The sequence below is a fragment of the Dendrobates tinctorius genome, unplaced genomic scaffold (assembly GCF_039654945.1).
Source record: "Dendrobates tinctorius isolate UK_male_01 unplaced genomic scaffold, ASM3965494v1 ptg000427l, whole genome shotgun sequence".
In the NCBI taxonomy this organism is placed as follows: Eukaryota; Metazoa; Chordata; class Amphibia; order Anura; family Dendrobatidae; genus Dendrobates; species Dendrobates tinctorius.
In genome coordinates, this window is record NW_027362091.1 from 323246 (window position 1) to 342454 (window position 19209).

The window sequence follows — 19209 nt, forward strand, 5'->3', positions numbered from 1 at the left end:
GAGCGATATCCGTCTGACAGGGGCGTCCGGCTGTGCAGCTGCAAAGATTGCGACCGCCTGAGATGAAACCGGGAAAAACGCCCCCCTGGCCAGGAACAGGCTGAGAAGGGCGGTGGGAAGGCCTGGAAAGGGCGGGGGAGAAGCCCGCTTAGAAGAAAGGGGCGGGGGGCATGGCCGCGACGCTAAGGTAGGCCCGACAGAAGCCGGGGCCTAAATTAGTAGCGGCAGCCGCCTGTCAGCACGGGGTCGGCGCGGAGGTGCCGCAGAGTGAGCGCCGCCGCGAGAGGACCCTGAAATACCGTATCGGAGAGTCGGGATAGACGAGGGCGGTGAAGGGGCTGGCTGTGGGAGCAGGATGGACGCAGGAGTTCGCAGCGCCACCGCATCCCTGCTCCAGGGAAGACGCTGCAAACATGCCCTCGGGGAGGAATGCTGCAGGCCAAAGGGTCCCCATACTTACCCGTCCCGGGAAAGTACCTGTACATGAAGAGTCTGCGTCTCAACCAACCGACAGGCTCTGGTAGGCGAGTGGGTGGGAGACTGGCGACGAGGACCCTCTGGATCGCTGACACATCTTCGTGTTGGCGTACGCCTGGAAGGCTGGTGGTCCTGCTACGGAGAACTGTGAGGATACGGGGTGGCAGTACACGCCATACTCAGACTCCTTGTGGAAGTACAGATGTGACCATTCACACTGTATCCCTCCGGGAAAACCTGAAGAGGAACGACGCACATCGAGGTAGATATGGGTCTAATTAAAGACTCATGTCCACCTCCTACTGACACCAAGCTAAACTGAGGAACTCCCTGCCGGTCGGTGGGGTGTACACTGCGGAGGAGGAGCTAACCTTTTTTTGTGCATAATGTAAGCCTCCTAGTGGCAGCAGCATACACCCATGGTCTCTGTGTCCCCCAATAAGGCGAACGAGAAATACAAAATTTAGTGCTTGGAAATTCGGAGACATGTTGTCAGAAGTTTATGGAATAAAAGAGCAATTTATATTTTACTCTAAAATATACCTATAAAGAGAAAAATCAGACAAACTGAACATTTGAAAGTGGTCTCTTAATTTTTGGCAGAGGGTGGCACATGTTAAGGAGCTGAAACTCCTAAACCCTTCATCCAATTTTAATGTGGATAACCTCAAATGAAAGCTGAAAGTCTGAACTTCAACTGCGTCTGAATTGTTTTGTTTAAAATTCATTGTGGTAATGTCTAGAACGAAAATTAGAAAAATGTTGTCTGTCAAAATATATATGGACCTAACTGTATATAGTACTGTATTATCCACTGAACCACCACACTGCCCTAAATATGATACTGTACTAACCACTGAGCTACTGTGCCGCCTATATATAGTACTGTACTAACCAGTGTACTGCAATCTTGTGATTGCACAAGATATTAAGCTATTCTGTACATTCAATAGTAAAAACAATCGGCGCTACGCTTTACATATATCACACACAAGCAGCAAGTTTTAAGGACAAAACCACTCGATTTGTCCAATATAATAAACCATAAAAAGCAAAGCTATAAAAACTCGCGCTGTAGTGTATAACTAAGGGTTAAATTCCAAACCAGTTTTTATATGCCAAGACTAATGTCTCAAACTAGACTGAGATAAAGGATGTGTTACCTTTCAGGTAGGCACTGGCATAATGGCGCTGGAATTCCAAGAACGGTGTTTAGCAGACAGGGAGTCTATCTGTGGATCTGTAACAGCCGTCTGCATAGAGTACAGAGGCCGGGTTAGGAAAGCCTGCAAGGTGCAGAGATGCTGCAGGACCTTGTGTGACGTCACAGACACGTGATAAATCACGTGACAGGCTAAGGAGCACTACAGAGCGCTCAGGGGGCTAGATTACTAATCCTACGCGTTTCAGAATCTCGGATTCCTTCCTCAGCATCTCTGCACCTTGCAGGCTTTCCTAACCCGGCCTCTGTACTCTATGCAGACGGCTGCTACAGATCCACAGATAGACGATAGTCACCGGCCGGGACTACGTCTTACGTCTTCTTTCAACACCTTGCTCACCTTTGATCCAAGATTGTTAATTTTATCTCACTGTGGAATTTTCATGAGAAGGACCTTCTGACTCCCTGTCTGCTAAACATCGTTCTTGGAATTCCAGCGCCATTATGCCAGTGCCTGCCTGAAAGGTAACACATCCTTTATCTCAGTCTAGTTTGAGACATTAGCCTTGGCATATAAAAACTGGTTTGGTGGAATTTAACCCTTAGTTATACACTACAGCGCGAGTTTTTATAGCTTTGCTTTTTATGGTTTATTCTGTACATTCACTGTCTAAAACCTTAGATCTGTGAGCAGGCATATCAAGAAAAAAAAATCCAACAAACCAATGAAATTAGAAATTTTATAACTGTATTTATTTAGCAAGAAAAGTAAAAAAAAAAATATGATAGGCTATACTTATCCTGAGTTACATCCTGTATACTCCAGAGCTGCACTCACTATTCTGCTGGTGCAGTCACTGTGTACATACATTACATTACTAATCCTGAAACACATCCTGTATTATACTCCAGAGCTGCACTCACTATTCTGCTGGTGCAGTCACTGTGTACATACATTACATGACTGATCCTGAGTTACATCCTGTATTATACTCCAAAGCTGCACTCACTATTCTGCTGGTGCAGTCACTGTGTATATACAAGGGTTGGACAGAATAATGGAAACACCTGGAAACATCAACAAAAGTTAGTTTAATATGGTGTAGGTCCACCTTTTGCGGCAATTAGAGCCTCAATTCTCCGAGGTATGGATTCATACAAGGTGTGAATTGTTTCCAAAGGAATTGTAGCCCATTCTTCAGTGAAAACACCCCCCAGTTCTTTGAGCGACGATGGCGGCGGAAATCAACGTCCGACTTGAATCTCTAAAATCGACCATAAATGCTCAATAATGTTGAGGTCTGGGGATTGTGGGGGCCAGATAAGATGCTCAACTTCATTAGAATGTTCCTCGTGCCATGCTTTAATGACTCTAGCTGTATGAATTGGTGCATTATCATCCTGAAAGATGGCGTTCCCCTCCGGGAACAGTGCTTGAACCATAGGATGCACTTGGTCGCCCAAAATGCCTAAATAATCTCGGCTGTTAATTCTTCCATGAAGGAATATCATTGGCCCGGCGGATCTCCACGAAATAGCACCCCAGATCATCACAGAACCTCCGCCATGTTTTACGGTTGGGAGAAGGCAGTCTGGATGGAATGCTTCTTTCGGCTGTCTCCAAACGTACACTCGGCCGGAGGTCGGAAATAGGGTAAACGATGATTCGTCTGAGAATATCACAGGTTTCCACTGCTCGAGGGACCAATTCTGGAGGTCTCTACACCACTCTAAACGCTTGGAAACATTTGTCATTGAGAGCAGCGGTTTTCGAATTGCAGCTCTTCCTTGGAATCCAGATTTGTGCATCTCCCGACAAACAGTTTCCGTGGAAACTGGGTTCTGTAGGTGTTCATTGAGCTCAGCAGTGATTTTCGGAGCCGTGGTCTTGCGATCCTCTCTCACAATAAGCTTTAGAGTCAGACGGTCTCTCTGTCAACTTCGACTTTCGGCCGGACCTGTGCTTTGCTTCGGACGTTTTTCCTTCTCTTTCAAAAGCAGTCATTACTTTGGAGACAGTACCTCTTGACGCGACAAGCATACGGGCACTTTCTGTTACACTAGCGCCTGCCATACGAGCACCAACAATTTGGCCTCTTTGAAAATCCGAGAGGTCTGCCATTGGTATCAGGTTCACATCAATGTTCTTACCATTCTGCAAAACAGTTAATTTACATACACATCACATAACACAAATAATCAGCTACAAAACATTACCATATGCCACGGTTTGCATGTTTATAGCATGTTCGAAGATTATGATGCCAAAACGTTAGGCGTTTCCATTATTTTGCCCAACCCCTGTACATTACATTACTGATCCTGAGTTACATCCTGTGTTATACTCCAGCGCTGCACTCACTATTCTGCTGGTGCAGTCACTGTGTACATACATTACATTACTGATCCTGAGTTACATCCTGTATTATACTGCAGAGCTGCACTCACTATTCTGCTGGTGCAGTCACTGTGTACATACATTACTGATCCTGAGTTACATCCTGTATTATACCCCAGATCTGCACTCACTATTCTGCTGGTGCAGTCACTGTGTACATACATTACTGATCCTGAGTTACATCCTGTATTATACTCCAGAGATGCACTCACTATTCTGCTGGTGCAGTCACTGTGTACATACATTACATTACTGATCCTGAGTTACATCCTGTATTATACTCCAGAGCTGCACTCACTATTCTGCTGGTGCAGTCACTGTGTACAGACATTACATTACTGATCCTGAGTTATATCCAGTATTATACCCCAGAGCTGCACTCACTATTCTGCTGGTGCAGTCACTGCGTACAGACATTACATTACTGATCCTGAGTTACATCCTGTATTATACTCCAGAGCTGCACTCACTATTCTGCTGGTGCAGTCACTGTCTACATACATTACTTAACCTGCACTGATCCAGAGATTAACTCCGGCTCTGCACTCACAATTTATCCGAATATGAAATTAACGGTGAACCTGCAGTTTTTGGCTTTTGTTACCCCATTCAGTTAGATTACCACACCACAAGAAATTAGGAATTTTTTATTTTATTTATAAAAAGAAAAAAAAAGTGGAAAATCTGTTTAATATTGGCTGCAGAACAAGGAATCCATTTGCAACACTACAAGTGACAGATTGTGGCTCAAAATAGTCCAGTGACACAATGTTCATTTCAGACGCACCCACAGTTTAAAAAAAAACAAAACTATAGTTCTCATCATGGTGGGTTCAATATCTGGGGAAAGGGTGGAAAGAAATGACATGCCAACGACTGAATACACCTTGCTCTAAAGCAAAGTGGGGGAAAATAAACAAGTTTGCCCTCCCCCGTCATCGTCCCATCTGCATAGATAATGTTGTCAGAGAGAATAAGACATAGAAACCGCTTTGCATGTAGAAAACATCTCCTATAACAACACGTCGCCCGATGATGAGCAAATTCCAAAAATGAAATAATGTTTTATGGCACGGGCTTAGCGTGAAGCACAGACCTGCCAATTTCGGTCACGTTCCCCAGTGGCCAATGATTATCAGTCGCCGACTGTACCTTAACAGTCATGAGGAGAGGATGAGCCTCCCCAATATCCCGGGATTGGAGTGAAAAATATTGAAATTTTTAATTTTGCCTCGCTCTTCGGCCATTCTGACAAATAGGAACAGCATACGTAAGAATTTGCATATATGAATTGCATGAAGCTAAACCGGCAGTGCAACGGATTCTCCTGTTTTGGGGACGAGGGGGGTGAAAGTTTTATCACTTTTGCAAAGTTTTTTTAAACTTTCAAAAAGAGAAATTACCAATAGTATAAACAGGTACAAACGTGAAATAAAATCCATGGAAAACCAAGAGCTGGACCCCGCCCCCTGTGCCGTGTAGCTGTCATTGGGAACTGCAAAGAAACCAAAATTGTATCAAACGGTCAGTAGAATATTCAGGAATAAGAGGGGAAAAAAAGCGACTTTTCCAGAACAGTTTCTTGGAGAGGATTTGGATCCCGTCTTCCTGAGTGACCGCACAGAATAGGTTCATGTGACGTCCGCACCTCCTTTTTGTTTTTGGCCGCTTGAATAGAAAACTTTTGGTTGCTTTATGATTCTACTTTGTCGTCGTTTCTCCTGCTGCTGCGGATCAGCACCGCCGACTGTGTGAGGCTCCTCTGCAGCACAACACCACGTGCCTCACACGTCTGCCAGGTGTTACGATTAAGATCTGTTTTTTCTATATGGGCTTACCTGTCGCAATTTGCGAGACACATGTTATTTTGTTTTTAATTTTTTTTTTTTTTTTTTAAGTCCTAGAAAGAAAACCTCACGTTTTCTTTAACATCCGGCGGGACTGCCACATCTGAAACTTGTTGTAGGCTGTTTGAAGCATTTCTTCTAAGTGATTAGTGAGCTGCAAGGAAAAAAATATTACAGAATTGAGCACCAGAGACACACTACAAATGTAGAACAGAAACACAATGTGGAGAATAAACTGTTCAGTATCTGCTGGCTGTTACAGCTTACATGTCAGAGCTGCACTCACTGTTCTGCTGGTGCAGTCACTGTGTACATACATTACATTACTGATCCTGAGTTACATCCTGTATTATACCCCAGAGCTGCACTCACTATTCTGCTGGGGAAGTCACTGTGTTCATACATTACTGATCCTGAGTTACATCCTGTATTATACTCCAGAGCTGCACTCACTATTCTACTGGTGCAGTCACTGTGTACATACATTACATTACTGATCCTGAATTACATCCTGTATTATACCCCAGAGCTGCACTCACTATTCTGCTGGTGCGGTCACTGTGTACATACATTACATTACTGATCCTGAGTTACATTCTGTATTATACTCCAGAGCTGCACTCACTATTCTGCTGGTGCAGTCACTGTGTACATACATTACATTACTGATCCTGTACTGATCCTGAGTTACATCCTGTATTATACCCCAGAGATGCACTCACAATTCTGCTGGTGGAGTCACTGTGTACATACATTACATTACTGATCCTGTACTGATCCTGAGTTACATCCTGTATTATACCCCAGAGATGCACTCACAATTCTGCTGGTGGAGTCACTGTGTATATACATTAGATTACTGATCCTGTACTGATCCTGAGTTACATCCTGTATTATACCCCAGAGATGCACTCACAATTCTGCTGGTGGAGTCACTGTGTATATACATTAGATTACTGATCCTGGGTTACATCCTGTATTATACTCCAGAGCTGCAATCACTATTCTGCTGGTGGAGTCACTGTGTACATACATTACTGATCCTGAGTTACATCCAATATTATACCCCAGAGCTGCACTCATTATTCTATTGGTGCAGTCACTGTGTACATACATTAAATTACTAATCCTGAATTACATCCTGTATTATACTCCAGAGCTGCACTCACTATTCTGCTGGTGCAGTCACTGTGTACATACATTACATTACTGATCCTGGGTTACATCCTGTATTACACTCCAGAGCTGCACTCACTATTCTGCCGATGGGGTCACTATGTACATAAATTACATGAATTCTAAAGTACCGACCCTATATGAGATCCTGCATAATACTCCAGAGCAGCGCTCAGTGTTCTGCTGACTTCAGAGTTAAATTCTCTCAACTTTTCCTGCTTGTTCAGGGTTTTCACCAAGCTTGAGCTGGCGATTTTCATTCTGGAGATTGTTTTCTGTGCACAGGCTTTGCATAATTAATGGCTGTTTCCAATGCAGGCATTATGGTGTTTATGTAACGTGCACAGAGGGGGGGGCAGCAGCCTCTGGCCCTTACTGAAAGTAATTCGGGTGCAGCTACATTAAGCGACTGTACAAGCCTAGTATATTGCAGATTATAACATCTCCCATTTATGTTAGAGGAGGAATCCCCTGTGAATCATCAAAGACTGAGACTCATTCACACTCTTAACTGGAATAATGGACTCCTCGGGGGTTTAGAGTTGGTGTGAACAGACTGTCAGGACCTCAGCCCATCGGCAAGGGCAGTAATCTGATCGCTGGACGGGAGTCCGGAGGACCACACCTTACCTGGTGGCATCTGCGTCTCTTCTCTTGATTAGACAACATGGTGTCATGTGATAATGACAATGCCAGACCAGTGAATCAAATCAAAAGAAGAGCCGTGGATGCCGTCAGGTGGTTCTCTGGGCTCCCACTGATGGATCGGTCCTGCCAATCGATTTGCACCAACTGTAATCCTTCCAGGTCCTTGTAGATTACAAAGGACAGCATGGTTCCCTCTCATATGCTGGACTAATAACCAGACCTCATACCTGACTTACATTTGTGCTAAGGTAGAGCTTCTTCACCTTCTCCTGGAATGGACACAGTTTAGTCACCTGGAATCTTTCCAAGTTACTTCTCATCTTAATGAGCTGGAAAAAAAAAACTTGACAAATAATAAAAATCCAGAGAATCACACGTGGCTGCTAAAATCTCCGCAGTGGTTGATAACCAGGGCTAAATACCTAAGAGGAAAGCTCTCGCTTGGTAGACCTTACCCTGGGGTCCCCCTTAGTCATTAATAGAGGGGCCTTTAAAACAAGTGGGGCTGGGAATAAAGTGTTAAACTAGTGCGCCAACAGTACAGCTCCCAGAACGAATATGTACACATCGACACTTACCTTTTCTTCTAAGAAGGGAGTATTGACAGGGAAACAGGACCAGAAATGGCGTAAAAGCTCCCCCACCGCCACATACAAGTGCTTCAGCTCAGACTGCACGTCGTTTGGCACCATCTCTAAAAAGGACAGCGATACTTTTATTCAGCGCCTATAGAGGCTGCGTGTTCTCCTGGCACTATGGAATCATTACAGAAATGGTGCGTAAAGCACTTTAAAGCCTCTTTTTAAGCAGCTATGGCCTGTGCATTATTACTGGAATCATGACTCCCATCATTCAGCGATGAGGTCAGTAGTACAGAAGATGACTACAGGCACGTAAGCAAACACTGAGAACCGCTGGAAAGTCAGCACTAGATCGTCTAGAGAATAGACGAGGTCCACTGGGTTTTATCATAATATGATCAATTTCTTTAAATGAAGATTTATGGAATCTTGGAATATTTTCCGTCTTTGAAATGTGATTGTGGGTCTCAGTTCCCTTAAAACTTCCGACAAGGTTGGACTTTGGCACTTGACATAAAAAACAAACAGATAAATGGGACCAGGACCAGCATCCGTTGGTGTGTCATGTACTGCAGTGAAGAGTGGGGGGTCCGGTCACCAGCGATCACACATGGATACCCTAACCAAAGGAGAGATATGGTCCTATAGGGACCAAAGGAAGCACTACACGCTAAATTCAACTGGACTGTAAGCTCGTGCAGGATCTCAACCCGTGCCTCTGTGTAATGCTAATTAATAAAGTGTCAACTAATACACTGAGTTGTACGTAATATGATCATTTGGCCGCCAGGATGACGCTGTGGTTAGTGCACTATGGAATTGGGATCAGAACTCACGGTTTATGGCTTGCTGAGTCCCTCCTTGCATCAACGCTCCTCCGGGGGATAAAGCAGATATTGTACTACTAGCAGCGCTGTTTGATAGAACCTAAATTGGAATAAAAAGCAGCAATTTATTTTTTCATTTTTGCACCTACTTTCTATGTGACATTAACATAGGATCAATATGATCTAAATATAATATTCCCAATAGGGCAGGAGGGACAATGTGCAAAACTCAGCAAAGCAAGATACATAAAGCTCCTCCACATGGCTACGCACATGGCCACACAGCTCCTCCACGGGTAGACACGTGGCCATACATGTCTAGTGTATCAGTGAATCTGACTTAAAGATTCATCATGTAGTTCCTGAAATGCTGTGTCCTGTTCCGTCCCCCTCAGACCTGGAGAAAATGAATAACACAGTATATCTGTTTTGGCTACAATCTACCTTTAAAAGGACTTTCTGGCATCATTTTTTATTGTTCGAAGGCACAGACTGGTATAAAATAACTAACGGATGCATACTCTCCTGCTGTCGACCCTGTGGATGCAGAACAGCGATTGCACTGCCTAAAATTTCCAGGACCATCAAAGCGGTCAGGTATGACTGGAACAGCTCATCATTGGGTTTCTCTCTGATGATACTCTGTTCCAGAAGCGTAACCGTTGCAGCCAATCACAAGTTTTAGCAATCCTGTGTAACTGGACGGTGTAGTCATGTCTTGACCAGTGGCGCAGCTTTCGCTGTACATTGGATACGGAAAGTATTCAGACCCCTTTAAATTATTCACTCTTTGTTTCATTGCAGCCATTTGGTAAATTCAAAAAAGTTCTTTTTTTTCTCATTAATGTACACTCTGCACCCCATCTTGACTGAAAAAAAACAAATGTAGAACTTTTTGCAAATAAAGAAAAACTGGTCATAAGTATTCAGACTTTTTGCTCAGACACTCATATATACGTCACATACTGTCCATTTCCCTGTGATCCTCCTTGAGATGGTCCTACTCCTTCATTGGAGTCCAGCTGTGTTTAATTAAACTGATAGGACTTGATTTGTAAAAAATGAATTAAACATGTCATTCCGTCAAAACTTATGGTGCACAGAAAAGGGGTACCACTCCCAGCATCAAATATAAAGAAAAAATCTGGCACGCCAAAATACAGCTTAAAAATGTATTTATTATGCTAATCCCAATAATTGTAACATTTCGGTTTCAATACAGACCTTCTTCAGACTGGGATGAATGTCTACATTTCTGTTTTTTTCAGTCAAGATGGGTGCAGAGTGTACATTAATGAGAAAAAAATGAACTTTTTTGAATTTACCAAATGGCTTCAATAAAACAAAGAGAAAAATTTAAAAGGGGTTTGAACACTTTCTGTACCCACTGTATGTACATGGGTGACAGGAGGAGAGCATGCCTCTTTTACTTTATACCAGGTCGTGACTTAGGGACAAAAATTAATGCTGGACAATCCCTTAAATTGTCAAATTGTCTGGGATAAAAATGATTAATTTATATTTTAAATCTAATAGTCACTATGGCCACACATTGCACCAACCTGAGTTAGTCTTGGTACATAGTTTTCCATTTGTTGTTTAATACTATTATAGGAGTTAATAATATCCTGACTGGTTGTATATTGCTGGGACTGGACCGGGGTAGGACCATGGTAATACCTGGAGAAACACAACAACAGAGCAATCAACACAGACACAAATGGCAAACAAAAACGGGTTTTAACTCTTTAAAGGTATCGTCCAGCATTATGAAAAAGACGCTGCTGTTTTCTTTCAGGAACAAGGCTTCTCCTGTCCACAGATCATGTCAGACATTGCAGCTTTGGTCCATTTATGTGAATGGCGTGTACCACATATGAACAGGGGCAAAGCTGATTTTAGAAGAAAGGAGCCTTCTTTTCTGCCATTTGTGAATTTACATCTTACCTATCTGATTTCTTGAGGTTTAGTGCTATTGGTTTGATACCGTTCCGTTCTTCTAAGTCTTCGTAGTCTATGGCCTCCTGCAACTTCACCTACAACAATCGATAAGGGCGCTGATACATATGGAAGATCTGCAGTAACCTATGATTGGAAACTTAATGGGGCCGACACTACACAACTCATGCAAGAGCCTCGGCTCGCTGGCACCAGGTAGCCAATGTCTAGCCCTTATTTCTTACCTTCTTTACAGGGGGCTGGAAGAAGTCAGAGTCCCGGGAATTGCCATCTGTGCTGCTCGTCTCACTGTTTTGGTCATTTTGTGCTTCTCTGCAAAAAAAGAATAAAGTCTCAGCCAATCACAGTGTACAGCAATAAGCCTGCAGTGACAGCCATCTACCAATGTGTGGCGCTGTTGGTCTAACATCATGAAGCCAATGCATACACCTTCACTGCGGACAAGGGCTTAAATCCTGTTGCCACGTTCCCTTTAATCCACTTTATGACCAGATGATTTTCCCATTTTTACCCTTTTGTGTTTTCCTCCCCTTATTCCAAGGGCTAACATTTTTTTTATTTTCTGTCCCTTTTGCCATACGAGGGCTTGATTTTTTGCAGGACGAGTTGTAATTTTGAATTACATCATTCATTGTACACTGCTAAAAAAAATAATGGGAACACTAAAATACCACATCCTAGATAATTCTGAATGAAATATTCCAGTTGAAAATTTTTATTCATTGCATAGTGGAATGTGTTCAGAACAATAAAACATAATTATCAATATAAATCAAAATGAATATCCCATGGAGGTCTGGATTTGGAATGATACAAAATCAAAGTGGAAAATCAAATTACAGCCTGCTCCAACTTCAGTGGAAATGCCTCATGACAAGGAAAAGATGCTCAGTATTGTGTGTGGCCTCCACGTGCCTGTATGACCTCCCTACAACGCCTGGGCATGCTCCTGATGAGGCGGCGGATGGTCTCCTGAGGGATCTCCTCCCAGACATGGACTAAGGCATCCGCCAACTCCTGGACAGTCTGTGGTGCAACGTGACATTGGTGGATGGAGCTAGACATGATGTCCCAGATGTGCTCAAATCGGATTCAGGTATGGGGAACATGCGGGCCACTCCATAGCTTCAATGCCTTCATCTTGCAGGAACTGCTGACACACTCCAGCCACATGAGGTCTGGCATTGTCCTGCATTAGGAGGAACTCAGGGCCAACCGCACCAGTATATGGTCTCATAAGGGTTCTGAGGATCTCATCTAGGTACCTAATGGCAGTCACGCTACCTCTGGCGAGCACATCTCCAAAGAAATGCCACCCCACCCCATTACTGACCCACTGCCAAACCGGTCATGCTGAAGGATGTTGCAGGCAGCAGATCGCTCTCCACGGCATCTCCACACTCTATCATGTCTGTCACATGTGCTCAGTGTGAACCTGCTTTCATCTGTGAAGAGCACAGGGCGCCAGTGGCGAATTTGCCAATCCTGGTGTTCTGTGGCAAATGCCAAGCGTCCTGCATGGTGTTGGACTGTGAGCACAACCCCCATCTGTGGACGTCGGGCACTGAAACCATCCTCATGGAGTCTGTTTCTAACTGTGCAGACACATGCACATTTGTGGCTTGCTGGAGGTCATTTTGCAGGGCTCTGGCAGTGCTCCTCCTAGCACAAAGGCGGAGGTAGCGGTCCTGCTGCTGGATTGTTTCCCTCCTACGGCACCCTCCACATATTCTGGTGTACTGGCCTGTCTCCTGGTAGCGCCTCCAGCCTCTGGACACTACGCTGACAGACACAGCAAGCCTTCTTGCCACAGCTCGCATTGATGTGCCATCCTGGATGAGCTGCACTACCTGAGCCACTTGTGTGGGTTGTAGAGTCCGTCTCATGCTATCACGTGTGAAAGCACAACCAACATTCAAAAGTGACCAAAACATCAGCCAGAAAGCATTGGTACTGAGATGTGGTCTGTGGTCCCCACCTGCAGAACCACTCCTTTATTGAGGGTGTCTTGATAATTGCCAATAATTTCCATCTGTTGTCTATTCCATTTGCACAACAGCATGTGAAATTGATTGTCAATCAGTGTTGCTTCCTAAGTGGACAGTTTGATTTCACAGAAGTTTGATTTACTTGGAGTTATACTCTGTTTAAATAGTGTATTATGTTGTGATGTACTGGAAAGCAGTAAAAAAAAATTCCAAGTGAAATTACAAAAAAAAGTGCAATTCCACAATGGATTTTTTTTTATATACCATGTTCATTATATGGTAATACCGACCTGGTAATATGACTTGCCATGTCAGTAGGAGTACGCAAATACCAAAAATGTATAGGTGGTTTGTTTTTTTTTGTTTTTTTTAATTTAAGTGGTGGGGAAAAAAAATTGGAAATTTGTAAGGAAAAAAAAAAATTCACTTACGTCGCCAATTTCCGAGACCTGTAGAAGTTTTCATTTTTTGGGCTCTGTAGCTGATTAGGGACTTATTTTTGCGCCAAGAGGATCATCAGCTGTCCTGACAACCCTTTGGTGCCTGAATATCACGAGACAGGGGTGCCGACGGGCAGCATGAATAGCGCGCATCTGGCCTGGTTGAGTGTATAAACCGTTTACAGTGAGCTCCCTCTAGTGGTGGCTGCTGGCAAAGTTAAAGGGTTATTGACAAAATCGTACGTCATCCCCTTTAACATACGACAGAGGATAACTTACTGATCAATAGAGGTTCAATTGCGGATATGATCCAGAGAATAGGGCTTTTGATCTCTGCAGAGCCCAGTCTTGAATGGGGAGATTGTGTGCAAGATGAACCTCTATTGTCTATGGGACTGCTGGAAAGAGCAATGCCGCTGTTCACCTGCTTTCTCCGACAGTCCTATAGACAATGAATGGAAAAAAGTAAGATTCGCACATTCGATCCATTCAAGTCAGGGTTCTAACGGTCCTGGTTCCTGGGATAAAGAGCCATGTTCTCAGGATCACTTTGGACCCCAGCAGTTGGACCACCAGTGGTCAGTAAATTATCCTCTATCATATGAAACGGTTAACTTACAATTTCGGGAACAACACTTAGTAAAAAATAAATAAATAAACTGAAGTGTATGTCGCAGAATTAGAACATTGTCAAGGAAACAGGGATTTTTGTGATAAACTTACCATAAAATCCTTTTCTCCGAGACGCTCATTGGGGGACCCAGGTACTGTGGGCGTATGCTACTGCCGCCTGGAGGCTGACACTAAGTGAAACATGGATTTTTGTGATAAACTCACAGTAAAATCCTTTTCTCCGAGACGCTCATTGGGGGACACAGATACTGTGGGGTGTATGCTTCTGCCGCTAGGAGGCTGACACTAAGTGAAAAAAAGGTTAGCTCCTCCTCCGTCGTATACACCCTCGCCCCTATTGCGGGCGGAACTCAGCTTGGTGCCAAAGCAGTAGGACGACAACAAAATCAGCCTTAATACAGGTACAACATGTCCAGAAAAGGACCACCCTTATAACACATAAATGCGTATTAATTAAACAAAAACAGAGCCAATTGGCTAATAGGGTGGGTGCTGTGTCCCCCAAAGAGCGTCTCGGAGAAAAGGATTTTACAGTGAGTTTATCACAAAAATCCATGTTTCTTCTTCGCCTCATTGGGGGACACAGATACTGTGGGACGTCCTAAAGCAGTCCCTGGGTGGGAGATTGACTCACCGATCCAAGCTACATGCACCTCTTGTTTAAAGATGCGCCACCGCTGCTTGGAGAATCCTTCTACCCAGGCTCGCATCCGCCGAGGCCTGAGTATGACTATTATAATGTCTGGCAAATGTGTGCAGGCTGAACCAGGTTGCTGCTTTGCAAACCTGTTTCGCCGAAGCCTGATGCCGAAGCGCCAAAGAGGCGCCCACTGCCCGAGTGCAATCTGATCCCTGCTGGGATCGGCGTGCCTCTAATGCGGTAGGACTCCTGAATAGTCAAACGAATCCAGCTGGCTATGGTCGATTTTGAGGCAGCGAGTTCTTTCCTGCGCCCTTCAGGGAGCACGAACAGCGTGTCCGTCTGACATAAGGGCGCCATCCGCGACACGTACCTCCGGAGGGCTCTTACCAGGTCTAACGTGTGACAAGCCTTTTCCATACGGTGCACCAGTGCTGGACCAAATGAAGGCAAGACAACATCCTCATTAATGTGAAATGAGGACACGACTTTCGGCAGAAAAGGAGGGGCTGGTCTGAGCACCACCTTATCCTTATGGAAAGTGAGGAACGGAGCTCGGCAGGATAGGGCCGCCAGCTCTGAAACCCGCCTGATAGAAGTGATGGCCACTAGGAACACCACTTTCCAGGAAAGGTACCAGGAAAGGTACCTCAAGGAGATATCCTGAAGCCGTTCAAATGGAGCTTCCTGCAGAACACTTGGGACCAGGTTAAGGTCCCAAGCATCCATAGGCGCCTTATAGGCAGGTACCAAGTGGGAGACTCCCTGGATGAAAATCTTCACCTGCAAATTGGTAGCAATTCTGTGCTGGAACAGGACGGATAAGGCCAATATTTGTCTCCTGAGGGGACTTGGGGCCAAGCCCGAGTCTAGGCCCGACTGGAGAAAAGCCAAGATGTTGGGGATCGAGAATCTCAGCGGAGAAACACCGCGGCCTCGACATCAAGCAAAGAACACCTTCCAGGTGTGGTGACAAATTCGTGCTGAAGCCGGCTTCCGGGCGCTAATCATTGTAGCGACCTCCTTGCTCCGGAACCCTGCCTGGGTTAGAATCCAAGACCCAAGGGCCATGCCGTCAAACACAGGGCTCCTGAGCTCGGGTGGCAGATCGGCCCTTGAGAAAGTTGATATGGGCGCTCTGGCAGTCGCCAAGGAACGTTGGCGAGCAGCTACATTAGATCTGCATACCACGCACGACGGGCCCGTCCGGGGCCAGCAGAATCGCCGGAACCCTTTCCGGCCTGATCTTTTTGATAACTCTCGGAAGTAGTGACAGCGGGGGAAATAGATATGGGAGGCGGAACTGGTTCCATGGCGGAACCAACGCCTCCACAGCGATCGCTTGCGGGTCCCTGGCCCAAGCGACATATGTGGGTACCTTGGCGTTCACCCGGGAAGCCATCAAGTCCACATCCGGAGTTTCCCACAGTTGACAAATATGCTGGAAGACCTCAGAATGTAGTGACCACTCTCCGGACGCAAGACCCCGCCGGCTGAGAAAGTCTGCCGCCCAGTTCTCCACACCCGGGATGTGGACTGCCGAAATCACTGAGTGGTTTGCTTCGGCCCACTGAAGAACGTACCCCACCTCGCGCATAGTTGCTCTGCTGCGGGTGCCCCCTTGGTGATTTATGTAAGCCACCGCCGTGGCGTTGTCCGATTGAATTCGGACGGGGCGGCCTGCTAAGAAGTGATGAAACTGCTGCAGAGCCAGCCGAATCGCTCGTATCTCCAATAAGTTGATCGGGAGACATGACTCCTGTGGCGACCACCGTCCCTGGGTTGTATGGTGGCGAAACACCGCTCCCCAGCCGAGGAGACTGGCGACAGTTGTTACCACCAACCAATGGTCTAGGGGGGGGGTGGGGGGGGTTTTGGGTTTCCCCTGGGTCACAGAGGAACTGGTTATCCGCCATCCGAGCGACTACTTGACTTGAGAGGACAGTCGGCACCGCCGATTAAGTGTGAAAGGATTCTTCTCCCAGGCTGCCAAGAGGGGGTGCTGCAGGGGGCGAAAATGGAACTGGGCGACCGGTACCGCTCCCATTGCTGCCACCATTTTCCCTAGAATCCTCATCCCGAAATGAATGGTATGAGGGACTGGTTGGCTAAGAGTCCGGACTCCCTGCCGGAGAGCTAGGGCTTTTTCCTGAGGAAGAATTACCAACCCTCGACAATTGACGAAGATCATTCCTAAGAAGGAGATCCTCTGAGCTGGCACAAGGGATGACTTCTTCGCATTGACCAGCCACCCTAAGCGGACAAGAGTATCTAGCGTGATGCTGACGTTTTCCTCGCGTGCCCGTATTGAAGGGCCTATGACCAATAGGTCGTCCAAGTAAGACAAGACGACTATGCCTCAAGAAAGCAGTATGGCCATGACAACTGCCATAACCTTTGTGAACACTCTGGGAGCCATGGCTAACCCGAAAGAAAGCGCCACGAACTGACAATGTCGACCTTTGATGGCAAAACGCAGTAACCTTTGCTGAGGAGGAAAAATGGGACTATGCAGATATGCGTCCTGGATGTTGATCGAGGCCAAGTATTCTCCCTGCTCCATGGCTGATATGACTGAACGGTGAGACTCCACCCGGAAACGTCTGATCCTGATGAATTTGTTCAGATGTTTGAGGTCCAAAATCGGTCTGACATACCCGTCCTTTTTGAGAACCGCGAACAGGTTGGAATAGAAGCCCTGAGTCCGTTCGTGCTCTGGCACGCGAACAATGATCCCATTGCGCTGGAGCAATTCGATGGCTCCAACGGAGCTCTTGCCTGGGTATCCACCCTGGGAAGACGAGAAAGAAAAAAACGTCTTTGAGGGTATCTGACAAATTCTATTTTGTAACCTGAGGCCACCAACTCCTTTACCCATGCGTCGTGTGCGACACTAAACCAGATGCGGCGAAACCAGAGTAGCCGGCCGCCCACCTTGCTGTTGTCGTCTGGCAAGCGCCTCGAGTCATTTGGCTGACGATCTTTGGGATCTGGATCCCCTCGATCTGGCTGTTGAGTTTGCATACTCCCCCAATGGGTTGGTTCTTTTGAGACCTGCCGCCCCTATCCTGGTTGGGGCAGCCTGAAGCGGCGGAATTGGCCGCTGTGATCCAACCGGGGTTGCGAAAGGCCGAAAACGTGCCTAAAAAGTGTGGCGAAAAGGCGGTTTAACCTTTTGTTGAGGGAGAAAACCGCTCTTTCCTCCTGTGGAGTCGGAGGTAAGTTTATCCAACTTCAAGATTCCACGGCCATGCTATGGTCCTTAACTATAGAGCTCTTCTGATAGAAATTGCGTTAGTGGCCGCAAGTGCCGAGCAATTGGCTGCATCCAAAGACGCATTGATTACATAATCTCCGGCCATCGCGATCTGACTCGCGATTTCCGATCTTTCTGCAGGTAGCTCTTGCTCCTGCGTGACCTTGTTTAATGATTTTGACCATGAGATCATGGCCTTGGCTACCCAAGTTGCTGCGAACGAGGGAGAGCGCGCTGATCCTGACGCCTCATATACTGAGCACACTGAGCTCTCTATGAGGCGATCCTTGGGATCCTTAATGGAGGAAACGCTAGGCCCGGATAACAGAGTTATAGTGGCTAGGCGCGACATCGGTGGATCCACCGTCAGAGATTCCGTCCATTTTTTACGGAGGTCCGGGGAAAATGGATACCTTGCTTCAAGTGCCTTTTGACCAGAGAAACACCTGTCTGGTCGTTCTGTGTGTCACTGCACTATGTCCTCAAACTCAGGGTGAGAGGAAAAAATTCTGTGCGGCCACTTCATTCGCTTAAACGCCACCTTATGCTGCGTGGAGCGAGAAGCAGAACTTACGGATGCCAAGGCACCGGATGGACTGGGCGACATCGTGTTGATTCGTTTCCCTCGGGTCTGCCTGGAGTGAGAGCGGCCCCTGCAGGCGAGAAGCTCTTGTGAGGTGGAAGTCCCCTCTAAGGCCGGAGAGCCACTGTGACAGTGATAGGGCCCACTCAGGGGGGCTTGGCACATTGGTCGCGGTCGCAGGGGAGGACGGACACTGAGATTCTGTTAGGCGTCGGGTTCCGGGCGCTGCACAGCGGGAATCCCGAGCCTTGTCATCTGCGGTCTGCCCACACCAGCATTGTGGGTTCGGTCGCAGGGGAGGGCTCCTGGGCGCGTTTGGAGTCGCCGGCTTTGCATAATCGCTTGCTCTGCGCCCGCGGAAACGCAGCCTGACAAGAGATGCATGCTGCTTCTTCGGACATGCTGTATCTGTCCGCTGCTGGGGATGGGGGGGAAGGAGGTAGCACCTCGTTTTCCCTGTGGTCTCCCGGGCAGCACTTACCCCAGTCCTGTGCCCGCCCGTTCCTGGACGCCTCCGCACAAAAATTGCGCGCCACCAGCTGTGGGGCGGACCGCCAGCATATAAACCGGTCCAGGAGCGGTACTTCCGGGTCT

General features: G+C 46.4%; 1 protein-coding gene across 3 annotated transcripts in view; it reads right to left on the reverse strand.

The window, feature by feature from the left end:
* Positions 1-4673: 4673 nt before the first annotated feature.
* GTF2H1 (general transcription factor IIH subunit 1) overlaps positions 4674-19209 on the reverse strand; it is a 38352-nt gene continuing 23816 nt past the window's right edge. For all 3 annotated transcript variants that reach the window (XM_073564095.1, XM_073564093.1, XM_073564092.1), the window contains 7 exons: positions 11300-11387; positions 11064-11152; positions 10679-10796; positions 9126-9216; positions 8287-8402; positions 7945-8037; positions 4674-6038 (listed from right to left, as the gene is read on the reverse strand). In XM_073564095.1, the coding sequence (XP_073420196.1) occupies positions 5952-6038; positions 7945-8037; positions 8287-8402; positions 9126-9216; positions 10679-10796; positions 11064-11152; positions 11300-11387 (682 nt within the window). In that variant the 3' untranslated portion in view covers positions 4674-5951. The remainder of the gene's footprint in view (positions 6039-7944; positions 8038-8286; positions 8403-9125; positions 9217-10678; positions 10797-11063; positions 11153-11299; positions 11388-19209) is intronic.